Genomic DNA, 15,938 nt, shown 5'->3' on the forward strand with positions numbered 1-15,938 from the left:
CTGCTGTTACGGCACGTGCGGGGCTTGCTGCACTGCAGAGAGCAAATTACCCTTTATATCAACTTAATTAGGGGAAAATAATGAATTATTGGCAGCAAGGAATATTGAATTTCCAGCACAGAGCATTGCTGCTTGTTTTGTTTGTAATTAAATCCACTGTGACTTGTGCTCATTCCCTGTTGCATTTTATTAGAAAGTTAGCTTTGTCCCTGCCAGGAGAACGCTCGTGATTCCCTGAAGATAAGGCAGATGGGGAGTTTGTTTAACTGAGTAAATAGGGGTCCTGTGTCCCAGTCTTGGCCCTGGGAGAAGGATCTTCTTGTGGTCCCTGGAGGATTGGGATTTTTCTCTTGTACTACTCCTGACTTGTGATCTGACCTGGTGCAGGTTTCTGTCATTTCTCTGAAGTAGGGATCATCAGTGGTCTGAAGATGCAGCCCTGGTGTTGTGATCCTAAATCTCCTGTTTCCCTGCCTCCTGGGGACACAGGGGAATGATACGATTCCCATGGAACAGCTCCAAAAGCTGGAGGCTTTTGCGGTCCTCTGAAACACTCAGGTGAAGAGCATGTAGCAAAATGGAATAACAAGAGTCCGCCCAGCTGGCCAGTCCGAACACCTTTAGTGCTTGCAGTAAGGGAACACAGCTCAGGCTCCGTGTAACGATGGGTAATGAATGGTTGCAGCTGATACCTTCTTGGTTGTGGCTCAAATAGCCATTGTCTGCAGCAGCTCAGAGGAGGCCTCTGGTGTGCTTTTCAGTTTCTTGGTCACAGATTTCCTTCTCTTGAGACAATTATTCTTCTTGCATCCTTTTATCTGGAGTAGTTCGCTTCTGTAGTCCCCCTAACCCTCAGCTGTAATGTTGGACCCTCTGGTGGGAGTTTTTAAAGCAGTGGCTTTGAACTCCTGGCAGTTAATTTGCATGGCTCACTGAGGAACTCCCCCTTCCCTCTGGCTCCACAGGCTCTGACAAGGCTCCTTGCTGATCCGCCACCTAGGTGTTGTTTCTTACACCCAACCTGACATCCTTCATCCAGTGGGTCCTTAGCTGGATCCTGTACAAGGTTTTGCTTGGTTCTTTCATAATGTTGTCCTCTTGTGTTGTCTTCCACAGAAAAGGTCAGTGGAGGACCTGAAGGAACGATATTACCATATCTGTGCCAAGCTGGCTAACATTCGTGCAGCTCCGGGCACAGACCTGAAAATCCCGGTCTTCGATGCTGGCCATGAGAGGAGGAGGAAGGAACAACTGGAAAGGCTGTACAACAGGACACCAGAACAGGTATCTGGGGGAACCACTGCCCCCCAGAAGAATTATTGCAGCCTTGAGTCACTAGATGGTGACATAGGCCAAAAGGTGGGAAAGAGAAAGGTGATGCTGTTTTCTTGCCCAGTCTAAGTACTGCTTAGAGATTAAGGAGCTGTGTGTTCCTCAAAGTCTGGGAGGGAGAATTCTTTTCTGTCATTAGTCCGCCCTAATGACAAGTTCACATGTGTAATGACTCTGCTGGTCTCTCTCACATTTATTGGTGTGCTGATACTAGATATAACTACATGTTATTTCTGGGGAGGAGAGCCAGCTTTTCATAGCACTGCATTTGCCGCTACAGCATATGTGAGCTTTTTTACTCTTTTCTCTGTGCTCAGTCTCCTTGTCTGAAGGTGGGATTAATCACTCGTGGTTGCTGCTAAAGGGTGGACCATGGATGTTGCCATACCTGCTAGTTTGTAGACTGGCAGTGCCATGGATGCAGGGCGAGGCTGTGGAGCATAATGTGCTCTGCAAATTCACATTGTCTTCAGGACATTAGGCAGGGGAGTTTAAAGGCATTTCCAGGCTGGTCCAGAGCAGAGTTGTTATCAGTAGATGGCCCCCTTGCCTTGCTAGGCCTCCTCTGCTGCTCCCATTGCCTTTCTGTGCTCTGGTCTGCAGGTGGCAGAAGAAGAATACCTCATTCAGGAGCTCCGCAAAATTGAAACCAGGAAGAAAGAGAGAGAGAAGAGAACACAAGATCTGCAGAAACTCATCACAGCTGCTGACACCACCACTGAACAGAGACGTGCTGAACGCAAGGCTCCCAAGAAGAAGCTTCCACAGAAGAAGGAGACAGAGAAGCCTGTAAACATTTTTATTTTTTCCCCCTATTTTGTGCTCTGGCTGGGTAGCACGTGTTTGCTTCAGCAATTCTAGCAGGATCAGGCTTTTAGCTTTTTAAGGGAGAGTGGCTGGTGGATGCCTTCTCGCAGATATATTTTTGGATGATTTTTTGGAAGGCAGAACGCTGTATCCAGTCGTTGTCAGAGAACTCTGATATGCTCTCTGTCTCTCTCCCATTTGAAAAGTGCTGGTTTAAATCATATTTTCCTTTCCCTACCTGAGAAATGGGATGAAATGGTGTCAGACAGCCATTCATGCCTCATGGCAGAGAGAAACATCTGTCTCTGCTTCTCCAAAGGGTATTTTGGTACTGCCGTGCAGGGCTGTCACACAAACCCACTGTCTATCACCTGCCTTCTTTTCTTAGTCCGTGTTTCTCCTCCCTTTCCTGTTCCTGGGTCTCAGGAGCATCTCCCCAAACTCAATATGTGTGCCTCAGCTGTGATCAGAGCAACCCTGTTGGGTTACTGTGTCCGGTTCTGGGCTCCCCAATACAAGAGAGAGACATGAACACACTGGAAAGCATCCAGTGGAGGGCCAACAAGATGATCAAGGGACGGGAGCACCTGTCCTACGAGGCGAGGCTGAGAGAGTTGGGACTGGTCAGCCTGGAGAACTAAATTCAGGACCTTTCGTAGAAAGGAGCTGTTGCAACATCTCAGATATTTCCAGCTAGTCCCTGGAAATTCCCGTCCGTCCACACTGTCAGCAGAGAGCACTTGTCATCTTCCTCCAAAAGGGTCTGTGCAGAGAGGGGAGAAAAACAGTGAATACTAGACACTTACTGCCAAACTAAGGGTGCCTAATAGCCACCGCTACCATAAAATTCCCCCCTCACCTCCACCCTACCCCAGCCCACATTATGAATACAGTAGCACTGGGGACATTGCACACTGAATTCCCTTGAGGGCTGATCAGGTAAGGCTCACCCGTTGCTGGCTTATCTCCCTCAGAATAAAGGAGCTTTTCATTGGTGGTAATGGGGAAAAAAAAAAAAAAGTGGTGATGGAGAATGGAACTGGGAGGATGCTGAGGATGCCAAGGTGAGGGAGGCTAGCCTGAAATACTGCCTGTGGGGCTGGTGCCTGTAGGCTTGCACTGGATAGGCACGCCAGGGTGGGCAGAGAAGCAGTTTCTGTTGTTGCACTAGCATCATTTCAACCATGACAGAGTCCATTAGGAGTCAATTACCAACCATAGCCGGGAAATGTTAAGAAAAAAATTGCATTTTAACTAAGAATTTGAATCGGGAGCTGCATCAGCATCATTTCAACAAAGGAAAATCATTTACCAAAGAGTCAATTGAGGTTGAAGCGTTTACAGCATGTACAGGCACGCAAGGCAAAAGAACCCATTTAATTGCTTCTGTGCTGAGTGCAGTCAGAGTTGTCTCGGCTAAGCCAGCCACCCTGATTTACCCTCACTGCTTCTGTCACGGTGTTCAGCAACAGGCTGGGGGAGCAGAGTTCAGGGCATCTGAAAGCCAACCTTCATCCCCAGGAAGCAGGGAGGATTGGTTTTGGATTGCAGCCCTCTCCCTCTGTTATATTATTTTATATCCTCTATACAAGGAGAGAGGCTGCTACCTCCAAAGCTCAAAGAGAACCCTTAAGAGTTCATGAGCCCTATTGGTAGTTAAGAGATTTACTTTTTCCACCATAGGCATGCTTAGAAAACTCTTCCTGGTACCTCTGTTGATTGGGCTGACCACAGATGATAAAACTTTTTATGCCCAAACACACACAGAGGTTTCTCAGCTCGTATCGTAGAGGACTTACAGCTGGAAGCCCAGATGTAAAGAACTCTTGGGCTATTCTGGTCAGTGAAATGGGCCTAAGGTAAGGATGGCATTGTGCAAATATACATATGTTAGTACCACCGTTTGGGGTTAGGGTTTACGCTTGTTGGATGGGTGCAAGGCTTTGTGCAGAGCAGTGTATTTAAAACAAACCAGCAAAGTGCTCGAGCTTTCCAAAGATACCTTTAACTGGAGTATTTTTCTCAGTGAGTTTGCTTGGGATTTTCCTCTTCCTTCAGCTCTGACCTGTGGCCATGGCAGGTGGTTCTCTGTCATAGGAAACAGTGTTTCCCCTTCAGATAGTGTCTCTATCAAGTCTTGTGTTTTTTGTTTCCTCCATCAACACATCCTGTTTCGATCTCTTTCAGGCCGTTCCTGAGACTGCTGGCATCAAGTTTCCTGACTTCAAATCTGCAGGTGTCACGCTGCGAAGCCAGAGGGTAGGCTGTTGTTCTGGTCCCCTGGGACCTCTGTTAATATCTTTCAGTCTGCCTGTTCTCCTTTTATAGCTAAAGAAAGTCAAGATCTTGCCTCTAAAATAAGAAAGGAATTCTGTAAATGTGGAGACTCAGAAACATGGAATGCGGGCTCTGTGAAAGCCGGCACATCGCCTTGCAGAGGCACCTGAGCTTGTTGTGTTTGTTACTGGTGTGCCCGCTCTGCTGTTAGGCACACGTGACAGACCCAAACGGGGCTGTCTGCTCCAAACAGAGCTTGCAGCCAAACGTAAAAGGCCTCGTAGAGCACATGCGTTAATAGATGAGAAAGTGAATTTAAGAACTACATGTTCAGGTTGTGACTTGAAAAAGAGAGAGACGTAAACGCATCTGACTTTTAGTCTTTTTATTGCCATTGTTTAGCTTTGGAAAATATTTGTGGGAAAAGCCCCTTTGTTCATCCTGTCATACAGATATCCGTGAGAACAGAACTTGCTGTTCTATCTGCAAGACTTGAGGTCTGTATCTTAGCGACAGCTTTTGGGATACAGAGTCGGTTAAACCTGCCTGCCTGGCTGAATGTTTTTAAGAGGGGTTTTAATAGCAAAATCTTTTTTGCCTAGTACAAGTGCTTTTTTTTCTAGTTAAAAAAAATAATAATCCTTAGTTACGTTATTGCAGCAAAGGTGGAAAAGTAAGTTCCGTGCCCTGTACCCTCACTTTTTAGATCGCTTGATAAGAACATTTTATGGGATGTTGTTTTGATGTCAGAACAGTTTTAGATCTTGCTGGGGATGCCCTGGGGCTGTTAATAAAAATATGTTGGGGATCATGCTGCTTTGACTTGCATATGTGTGTTAGAGGTGGTTTGCCTCTACAAAGCCACTGCTGCGGGACCTCTTTAGTATGGAAGTGCCACCACCTGCAGGTTACCTGTGTAAGCAAGGGGCTACAGCCTGGAGAAACTGAAAAAAAAAAAAAAAAAAAAAAGAATTAAAAAAAGCAAGTGATGGGCAAGACTGCAGTGCATGTGTTGAGATTTATGGAGATGTGGCAGATGTGTTCTCCGGCACTAAGATAAATAGAGTAATTCACAGAGATTGATTTGGATTTTGAAAACTAATAACTGATGGTTGATTTTTTCCTATTTTTTTTCTCCTGAAAAAGAAGCTGAGCAATAACCTGTCAGTGATGGAACCATACGGCGAAGTCAGCAGCCTTTCTGTGTGCCAAACAGGCCAATTCAAATCCCAGCCTTTGCGAAAATGGGTGCTACATGCTTCTCCCTGTTCCCTGTACTAGTTACAAAATGCAGCGATAAGCTGAGGCATGGCAGTCTGATTCAGCAACATTCAGTCTGCAGTATCCAAGCTCCTGAGATGACCTAGAGCAGCTTGCTATGATCTGCTTGAAATTTTCAAGGAGGTAAATGCTGCTGTTAGAAATACCAGTGGTTTGCAAATTTAAAAAGACTGCAAATCACTGATCTAGGTGAAAAAAACAATACTTCCACGCTTGGAAATGGGAGTCCTGCCTCCCTTAGCCAAATGAATTCATTTGTGGTCTTTAGTCAATCACGTGGGTTGCTTATTCAATTCTTCTCCTTTTTTAAAAAATGGGAGCTAATAGATTCATTTGCTTCACATACGGGTGATGGGGAGAATTAATTACATGAGGTCAGGACAGGCCTTTTGAACTGGTGAGAGATGCTGAAGTGCTAAGTGGTATAAAGTGGAGTTGACTGTCCGTGCTAATCCGAATATTTCACTTGTGGGTTTTCCGTGACACCCTCTACACAGCAGTGGTGTTGCAATGATAAGAGTGGGACCTGGCTAGGACTAGGTGAGGAGATGGGGTGCTGTGCTGGAAACCTGCACTCTGGCAGCATTCAGCATAAGATATTTTGCCCTGAACGCATTGGAAAATGATTTCTAAAGGCTTGTGATATCCTGCAGTAAGTTCTTTTGCCTGAGGACCTAAAGGGTTCCTCACCTAAAGGCTTCTATTGTCCTCTTTTATTTTGTACTTTGCTACCGTGCTTTACGCCTTCATAGTTAGGTGAAGTTGGATTTTGCACTGAGATCAGGGACTCAGCCTCTGTCAGGTGTGAAAAATGTATCATACCATCCCAAGGATAATAGCAATTGCTCTTTGATTAGAGAGATTCTCTTCTTTCCCGAGGATTTACAATTAGTCTGATAACTTAAGTTAAAATTAATATATAGAAATCAGTCTTTGAAGAAAAAGTTAGCAGTCTGTATTCTACTAAATTTGTTCCCAGTAGCTTTTATGACAATAGGCCAGGCTTTTCAAATTCCCCCTGTTGTTAAAGCTTACAAAAATCTTATGCACAGGCTGAATTTGAAGACTTTTATTTTTTCTAGGATTAATGGTCACTTACAGCCATTATTCTTCATAACTGAAAGTTTCTCCTTCAGCAGATGCTGAAGAGTAATCTCTTCTCCAGTGAGTTCGACAAGCTGCCTTCTATCACAATGCCTTCAGTCTCCTATTGTTCTCCATAGGGCTGTGGCCACAGGCAAAGAAGGCCACAGCCCCTGTGCCCTTGCTCTGCATGGGATTTCCCCTCTGCCTCCTGACAGCACAGATTGCAAGGTTCTCTAATGGCAGTAGGAAGCTGGGCATTATGAAAAGCTTCATCTTAATGCAAGTCAGTGCATTGCCTTGGTGCCACGGAGAACAGGAGGCAGCAGCAGATGTTTGGGAAGGGGGTAAGCTTTTCATGAGTTTCCTGAAAAGGAATTTTACACCTTTGCCGTTGCTGTTAGTAAAACCGTGTTACGAAAATAACACCAGGAATGTGTTATTGATTCTAAACGTTGCTTCTAGAAAACTTCCTGTTATACCAGATCTGCTCAGCTGGGAGGGCAGAAAGCCAAAGAGCCAGAGGAAATGAGAGATGGGTAGGGAATTTGTACAGCGAAAGGAGAGGAAGAGACTAAAGGGAAAGCAGGGAGCTATGAGAAAAGCTTTGCCGAGGGCCTGCCTAAGGGAAAGGAAAATGGGAGCTATTAATCTTGAATCTTTTCCAGGACTCAGACAAACCAACGGTAACCACACATTTGTGATCTGGGCAATGCCGTGCTTCTGTAGGGCAGAGCTGAGTTTGTTTTGAACTCACCGCAATGTTTCTGTACCACGTCGTGTTCAGCTTTCAGTTTAACCTTTGGCTGCGTTGTGTTCAGAGCACTTAGCTTCCGCATACTTAACATCTCCTCAGAGTGTTTTACCTTAGGTTGCTCATTTTCTCTCTCAGCTTTATCTGCGAGTCTTAGGTTAAAATTAGCTAATGTCATTGAATAACCACATCAGTGTTTTTAAGAAGGAAGATGATGGATGGAAAAGGGTGGACATTTCTCCCTATTCCTGCATGTGTGAGGTATTGGTCTGTGTCCCTGCTATATCGTCACAGGTTTGGAAACTGAGGAGCTGGAAGAGAATCAATTGAGTGATGTCTCATCCGGTAACAAAACAAAACTTGAGGGTAAAAAGGAGTTTGTAGAGATCTCAGCCCACAGAAGGGACTGAGGGATGCTCTAGCTCAGTCATTCAGAGCTGGCCACCGTCTCTCAAAGGCTTTCAGCCAGCAGCCTGACCCTTTCTGCTAACTAGCATCTTGTAGACAAATTGCCTGTTGAACCAATTAAAAAAAAAAAAGTAGAGGAAGGAAAATTTCAAGTACAGCTTTGGTACCCGTTGATTCAAATTTTCACACTCACCAGCTTTTAAATATTTATTAGCCAGCTGAGCATTTTTGTTTTTTAGCACTGATTAACGAATAAGAATTTACTGTGGTAGTGGGGGGCAATGCATATGTGTGATTTCTTTTCCTCTTTTTTTTTCCCTTGGAGTATGAACTGAGTGCTTACTACGGCTCCAGGATGAATGATGCTTGAGGGGAAGATGGGGTTGTATGTGTGTTTATTCTCTGTATTTGATCTGACCCACAATTAAATGGCCAAGCACACTGCCTGTTTACTCTGCGTCGCAGGCTGTTGGCTCTGCTCCTTGCCTGTCATTAATGCAAACCCAGACCTCATCGGCTGCGAACATGTGAAACATCTGTCTGTCCTCCTGTGATCAATACCGTCCCTTCAGAGGCTTAGCTTTGGAAGCAGTTCCATAAAATATCAGTTATTTTTATTTGGATTTGATAAATTTAATTACTTGGAGCAATTAATAATTTATTTGTTTTGTATCGATTGCAGTCCAAGGCATCCTGGTAGGACAGTCTGATGGAGATCAGCATACCCTTATTAGTTAGGAAAGTTTATGTTTCCAGATCCGAACTTCCCATGGATTAGTTAGCTGAAATGTGCTTGTTGCTTCTGCTAGCAGTTTTTCAAGAGTGAAGTTGTAAATTTTGCACTCTGCAAGAGTGGGAGAGAGTAATTTCCATGGGGAGCCTGGCAGAGGCATGAGAGGAAGGTAGTGTCCTCATTTCTGTGAATAAAAGTCATGAACAAACGATGCAAGCTGGATCAAATTAATGTTGTGGCATTGCCATCTCTGTGTTGCATTACATGCCCTTTAATTAGGGTTAAGTGAGTGCCGGTGCGTTTCCTAATTAAATGCATGTCTGTAAAGAGTGAAATGAGATGAAAATACCGGAGTATTTATTTTTTAAAAGAACAACAAAAGGATACAAAATCTTAAATGAAGTAGGGAAGGTGAATCCAGCACCCTTCCTCTGTTCTCATTCTTAGCTGAGCTGCAGGGCAGTTAATGTTAAATTGCTGGAAGAAAAATGCATCTGTCACTTCTTTCATGGAAATCTGCTGTGGGAAAGCATCTGGACCAAAGCCTTAGTAGGCTCTCAGGTATAAAGAACACACTCTGGATGCACTAATGGGGTCTGCTAAAATAAGTTATAGTTCTGGAAAAGACTCTCTTTTCTCAGGAGGTGGACAGTCTGAAGCTAACAATTCTTTTGGCCTGCAGTACTGTAGAAGAGGCGTGTTGCTTCTGTGTTGGATCATCAGCTACCAAACACAGGGCAGCACCAGGACTTGGGGATTTTTGTCCGCCAGTCCTGGGCGGATTTGAAAAGCCTTTATTTTGTCACCTTCATGTGCACAGGCACCCTGATTGTATGTAACTCACGCAAAGCAACTTATATATTTATTTTTAGCTTAACCAATTAGCTTAACCTATATAATGATTGGAGTGTAATCAGTCACTGTAGTTTTTGGTATTTGTGTGAGTGTAGCTTCAGTTAAATTATTTAAGGGAAAAGCAACGTCAATTCAAGATTAAGTGCATGTTTTGCTAGTTTCTTTGGTGTGTGTCTGATTTGGAAGTTCTCGCAGTATTCTTGTGCTGTGTGAAGCTGTCATCACAGTGCCACCTCCTGTGGCCCTTCTTAGGGCCCTCCCTGTAATCACAGCACACGTGTCTGTGCTTTTCATTTGGTTCCATCAGCTGCAGCTTAGGGACCATGCAGCCATTCCTTGGAGTCACCTTTACAGGCCTCAGCTTGTTTTTTACACCTGTACAGAGCGGCAGGGCAGGGTTACCTGGGAATCTGCAGATCTGTACTGAAGTGTGGTACTCCTAACGTGCTTTTAATGTAAAACACCGTCCAGTAAAAATGTCCTTTGCATTTCTTTCTTCTGTACCATGTGTTTTACTATTCTTCCCTATGCAAATGCTTCCTGTAGCCCTATTACACTTATTTTTACCAGACTTGCGCTGTATTTACTTAAAGCACAAGGTTTTTAAGGGGAAGGATTGCCATCTCCTAAATGACAGGCAGCCCTTTCACGGTGTGAGGTCTTTGTCCTCTCAGGTGCCTTGTTTCTTGTCAAAACCTGGATGCCAAGCTGGGAGAAAACTGACTCTGTTTCCAGGTTATCAGCCGTCATTCACGTAGATTCCAAGTTACTCTAATTTTAGAATCATGGAATGATTTGAGTTGGAAGAGACTTTAAATCATTTTGCTCCAGCCACCTTGCACTAGAACAGCCACTTGTGCTGGATCAGAGCAATCTGTGCCTGCATCCCAGGGGGGAAAGGGTAAGATGGTACAGAAACCTTGAAGACCTTTTTACCCGCATGGGTAAAAGCCCATCGTGCTGAGCCATTGATGCTTCAGGACCTCTGGCTTCCTTCGGGAAGTCTCTCAGCTTTACCCCTGAATCAGTGCTATAGATGCATAACGGTGCAATAATGTTTCTAGGATCAATGAGCTGATTCCTTGCCATGTGCCTGAGTATTCTGTGCTTCTCTGGGACCTGTTGGCCTCCATCATCCTTGACAAAGCTATTACTAGGTATATTCCTCTAACAAGTAAAACTGGTTTAATTTACTAGGAGGATTCAGGTACAGAATTTATGTTTATGCACAATTGGTTTGGGAATTTGTGAGGTATGTCTTACTTCAGTCTAAAAAAACCCACCCTGAAATAACCATTTACATAAGTTAATATAGACATGTTTTCTTCTTAAAAGGTTGGTTTATTTAGCATTAAGCCTCATTGATGGAGCAAGTCGATGGTCACGTGCCATCCCAAAGTGATCATTGTGCTTAATGTGTTACATAGCATAGTAGAGATGGCATAACAGTATGATTTTTTTTTTAATCCTAAATCTTAGTTTGGCAGATCAGCAGGCACTGACGTAAGGCATGGGGTCTATGGCTGTAAGCTTGGGTGGGGGGTAGCGTATATGCTCATTGAGGCAGAGAATACCTGTGTAATTTCAAACTTTTCTTAGTTTTGCATATATCCATTGCAATTACCCATCCACTTCTCATTGTAGGACTTTAGTTCTGAGCAGTTAAGCACTTCAAATTTCCAGAAATGTGCACATTCATACCTGAAATTGAATTTCTCTGTTGGGGTTTTTTAAATTCCAGAGCTCTAAGGTTAGAATACTTAATATGGTTCTTCCTTGAGTCTTAAAACTGTGCAGAAGTGGAGGCTCTCTGCTCCTGCAGAGTAGAGCCGTGCAGACGGGAAAAGGTTGACCTTCTTTCCCCATCTTCAGCCAGAAAATGCGAAAAGCATTATTCATCTGAAACTTTAGCGCTCCTCCTTCCTGGAAACCCACTAAGCAATTCAGTACTCTGAAGACATCCATGAAGAAAGTGCCTAATGAGAAAGTTTTCTTGAATTGCTGCTGAAATCCATGAAGAAGGTGGTTTTCAATGTCAGTGAGCTGTATTATAATGCTGAACAACGGTACCGGTGCATAAAACCACAGTTTATAGCCGTACAGACACAGGTCAGAAGCGTGGAGTTCTTAGGATTAACGGTTTTAGGACAGTCATATTGTTTAGGGTTGGGGAATGGTGAGTTTAAGGAAAAGACCGTCTTGAAATTGAATTAAAATGGATTGAAGTGCAGCATCAGGGAGCGGACGTATGAAATGTCCGAGTAACCGCTGATACATCATTTTGGTGAGAGACCAAACAAAAAGTTTCGGCACCAAAGCGGGTTTTTTTTTGGATGCTTTCAGCACCGAAAATGAGGAAATCTATGAGGAAGGCAGTAAACTGAGAGCAGAACATTTAAGGTGACCACAGAGAGATGTGGGATCCAGCTGAATCTGTCCTTGTAGATCCTGCAAACCCGTCCCTACTCCTAATGCAGATGCCCGTGGCAATCTCTACCTGCCAGGTGGTGATGCTGTGAGACACAACAGGGCACTGCTGCAAGCTCTGCTATTACGCAGACTTCATTACTCGTCCAAAATATGCTCAAATACATTTATGACTACACTTAAAATTATTACCATAAATCATGAAAATAGAATGACAAACACAAACAAATGAAGCTAGTCTATTTGGGGAGGCTGTATCTTCAGTTACTTCTTACCATGTTTGTTCATCTAATGAATTTTGCCAATTAACAATTAATTTGCAGTAGGTCTCCTAGTCATTAGTGTGAATTAGCGAGGTTTTGTTGGCAGAATGTTGTCTTGAACATTAAGTAAAGGCATAGAAAATCCTGTATCACTGAGAAGCTCGAGGGGACTCAGCCGTGAGAGCGCTCTGCAGCAATCTGACCACTCGGGGCCAACCCCAATTCGGTCCAGCCCTGCACTGAAGTGAGGTGGGTGCTGTGCTCATCTAGTTAAGCTGCACGACCCAAATTCCTGAGCAGTGCCCTCCTCCTTCAGGGGGAGACTCTGCACAGGGGGGGCTCTGATGCCGTAGCTTCGTGCTGTTGATTCACACAATTTTCTGTAGCTCTTTATTTATTTTTCTCTTGATACACACAGTTCATGTGTTTAGTGCAGGTTGTTTATAGCAAGGACAAAAGATTGCAGTCCTTAAATCAAAAGCGACGTTGGTGTAATTATAAGCGCAGGCTGGTGGAGCAAACAGGGCTGTAGGGAGAGGCTGTCAAAGGAGAAGAGCATCCGAAATATAGTAACCTCAAAAATCCCAGCTAATCAGTTTTCTGACTAGAGCAATCTGTTTCCCGGGTATTATTATTACATGGGGACTTTAAAGATAATAAATAACAATAATAGTCCTGTATAAGGAAGGAAAGAAAAGGGCAAATGCCATTCACCTCGGAAGCTGTGGTTGCTTGCTGGAGTTCTCCGAGGAACAGCGTTTTCCTCAGCCCCTGCAGAGGGCTCGATCCGTGCCAATGCCAAGATCATCCCAGGAGCTGTGGTGTGAGCAACAAGATTGCCCCGGGTGGTGTTTTCAGTAATGCAGAGACGGGGCCTTCAGAATCCACACGTCCCAGCTCACACATCCATAGCCAGAGAGCCCTTCTGTGTGCTGTGATCCCTGTGGATCGCCCCATTCCTCAGGAACGAGGGCAGCTGAGGCATCACTTCCAGCACACAGGTTCATCTGTGGACACCTGCTGAAAACACCAGCACAAAGAAGGGCTTGCTGAAGTCAGCTTGGGCCTGCCTGAGCCGTACGGGACGCAAAGAGTTCTCCCCTGCAACACGGCAGCCCAGCTAACGGACCCTGGCTAACAGATTATCAGCAGCGTTTGAGTAATAGACTGCTCATTTAGTTTTAATACATTTTGCATAGAGAGCAATCAGCCTTCATCAGTCTTAGAGATGAATTGGCTTAGCCAGCTAAATTCTAAAGATATTAGTCTGACAGCAGCCACATAAATCATAGCATTTTCTTAATGATGGTAAAATTAAAATATACTCTTGCTTTGAGAAACCAATGAAGCCTTCCTGTTGGCAGGCCAGATCCTCCTGCCTGAGTTAAAAGGAAGCTTAACTGATGTGTTTTTAAACTAAACAAACAGCCCCACTCCTCAGCATCTCCAGTGTTCCTGTCTTTGTAGTTAAATTACCTTGTCCTGCCTCTCCCTGCCCCATCCTCTGATCTTCAGGAGCATGAGTAAAGACCTCGGCTCGGTGTTTGTTGACCAGGCTCCCATCAGACATGAGCAGGACACACATGGTGTTACACTCGAAGGCTTTGCTGGAGCAGTTGTATGTATTGCTAGTAGTTCCTTGAGCTCGTGAGAGCCTCCTAGGGGAGCAGCTTGTGCTCTTCCTTGAACCAACAAACCCAGACCTGTCTATCGTCTCCAGCCCCAGTTCTCTGGGCTGCCTTTTTCCTCTCCATAAAGATTTGGTCTTTGAAGTATGAAATTCAGTGCTGTGCAGAAACCCCAGTGCTGAGCCAGAGATCCTCAGGGTATAAAAGTAGGACAGAGGTGGCCTCTGGTCCTTACTTTCCTGGCTGTTTGCACAGGGGTGGATTTTCTTCTTTCCCTAATGCTCCTTTTGCATCCCCTGGATCAGGCATTTTTCTTCGAAATTCTCCCCTGGTGGTAGTCCTTGTCCTTTGCTGGAGTCTATTGTGGTGATAATATCTAGCAAAAGGATGAGATGCTTTCTAGAGCAGACTGTGAAAGGCCTGTTCCCTGGGGTGCTATGGAGCATCTGTACGCTGGCTTTTTGTCTGAAAAGATGGGATGGAGAAGGCAGGTTTTCCCAGCCTTGCACTGGGTTGTGGAGCTGCGATGGGCCATATCCAGCCGTAGCGGAGTTAAGGTTACTGTTCTCACCCTTTGGGCGTGCACGTGCACTATTCCTGCTGTCCGAGGAATTCAGAAGGTCCAGATGGTGTCTGTTGTTTTCATTTCAGGGGTTTTGGGGCAGCACTGTGGGAAACGTGTGTATAATTTGGGAAACTGATATTGGGCTGTCTGTTTCGGGGAACTTTAACCAGTGGCATACGGGAGGTAAGGTGACCATCACATCCAGGTTTAAGGTGGCGTAAAGAGTGGCTTCTCCTTCAGCTCGTTCCTAGGCCAGTGATGCAGGCTCATGGTTGGTTTGGCAGACGTTGGGGCTACTGATCCGTAAGTATCAGTAGGATGCAGGGTGTCTGCAGGCAACTTTCACCTCTTGGCTGTTGAAAGGGCAGCTGGAGGCTTTGTTAGGATGGTGCTCCCCAGGTGCAGGTGTGGGGTCACCTTGCGAGGGCTGGATGCGGAGGGACAGCCCGTGAAAGTGTTGCAGCGAGGTGTTTGAGGCTGCTGTGTTGTGACTCAGCTCTCCCCTGCTCTGTCTTCTAGCATCGTCGAGGAAAGAATGTGCTTTCGTTCGTTCTCGGATGTATCCACGGGGCTCGGAGCCCTGTTCTCCCTGCCATATTGTGCCAGCTGTGTTCATGCAGCTTGTAATGTAATAAACGCTTGGTCTGAGCAGCTAGCACTCCTGCCAGAGCCCAAATGAATGCAGAGGAAGGACCCTGCTAAGTGTATGCATTCTTCCTCTCCTGGCCAGCTCCGCTTCCCTTTCATAGCTCACATCTGATGCTTCTTCTCTCACCTAGCCCCTTAGCTCCGATGTAAATGTGTGTTCACACTTCCGCCAGTCAAGTAACTGTGCTCTCTCTGTCTCTCCCCTTTGTTATAAAGCCTGCTCTGTAAATGAATCCCACAGGTCTGGGGCTCAGCAGGTAAAAGGAGAAGTGAGTCTGTTAGCGCATGAGTCTAATCAGGCCGGCTAAAGCGAATAAAGTAGGGCAGCGTTGCACATTAGCCACTGTGTAAATGAGCCCTTTGATGGGCTGGGCACCGCGGGAGAGGTTTTGAAGCCGAGAAGAACTTTTGTTGTTAATTCAGTGACACATGGAAACTGTAAAACAGCGTGTCTTGCACACACACGAGAGAGAAAATAAAAGCCCTCGCGACCAGGCTTTTCAATACCTGCCCTCGGACCTAGTCTGAAAACTTTCAGCCCCTGTCTCCTTCTCTTACCACTTGATTTTCCTTTCTCTCCCTTTCTTTTTTTGTTCCCCCTGCACTATAAAAAGAAAAGCTCTCTTGCCTTTTGAACTAGACGGCTGTGAGTGAGGGCTATCTCTGAGCTGTGTGGCTCTGTTACCTTTGTGTTCCAGATGAAACTGCCAAGCTCGGTGGGACAGAAGAAGATTAAAGCCCTGGAGCAGATGCTGATGGAACTCGGAGTAGGTGAGTAAAGGGGGCACGCGAGAGAGAAAGAGACACACAGAGCTAGCCTTTGTTCTTGAGATGGGCTATTTTTTCCCCTAGTAATACAGCCAGTTTCTTGAATAAC

The 15,938-nt window shown here is 45.2% G+C and overlaps 1 protein-coding gene across 1 annotated transcript in view; it reads left to right on the forward strand.

The window, feature by feature from the left end:
- DMAP1 (DNA methyltransferase 1 associated protein 1) overlaps positions 1-15,938 on the forward strand; it is a 30,594-nt gene that overhangs the window by 9,031 nt on the left and 5,625 nt on the right. The window contains exons 6-9 of the mRNA XM_040566401.1: positions 1,117-1,284; positions 1,936-2,121; positions 4,327-4,398; positions 15,760-15,832. Coding sequence (XP_040422335.1) covers positions 1,117-1,284; positions 1,936-2,121; positions 4,327-4,398; positions 15,760-15,832 — 499 coding nt within the window. The remainder of the gene's footprint in view (positions 1-1,116; positions 1,285-1,935; positions 2,122-4,326; positions 4,399-15,759; positions 15,833-15,938) is intronic.

The sequence above is a fragment of the Cygnus olor genome, chromosome 8 (assembly GCF_009769625.2).
Source record: "Cygnus olor isolate bCygOlo1 chromosome 8, bCygOlo1.pri.v2, whole genome shotgun sequence".
NCBI classification, from domain to species: Eukaryota; Metazoa; Chordata; class Aves; order Anseriformes; family Anatidae; genus Cygnus; species Cygnus olor.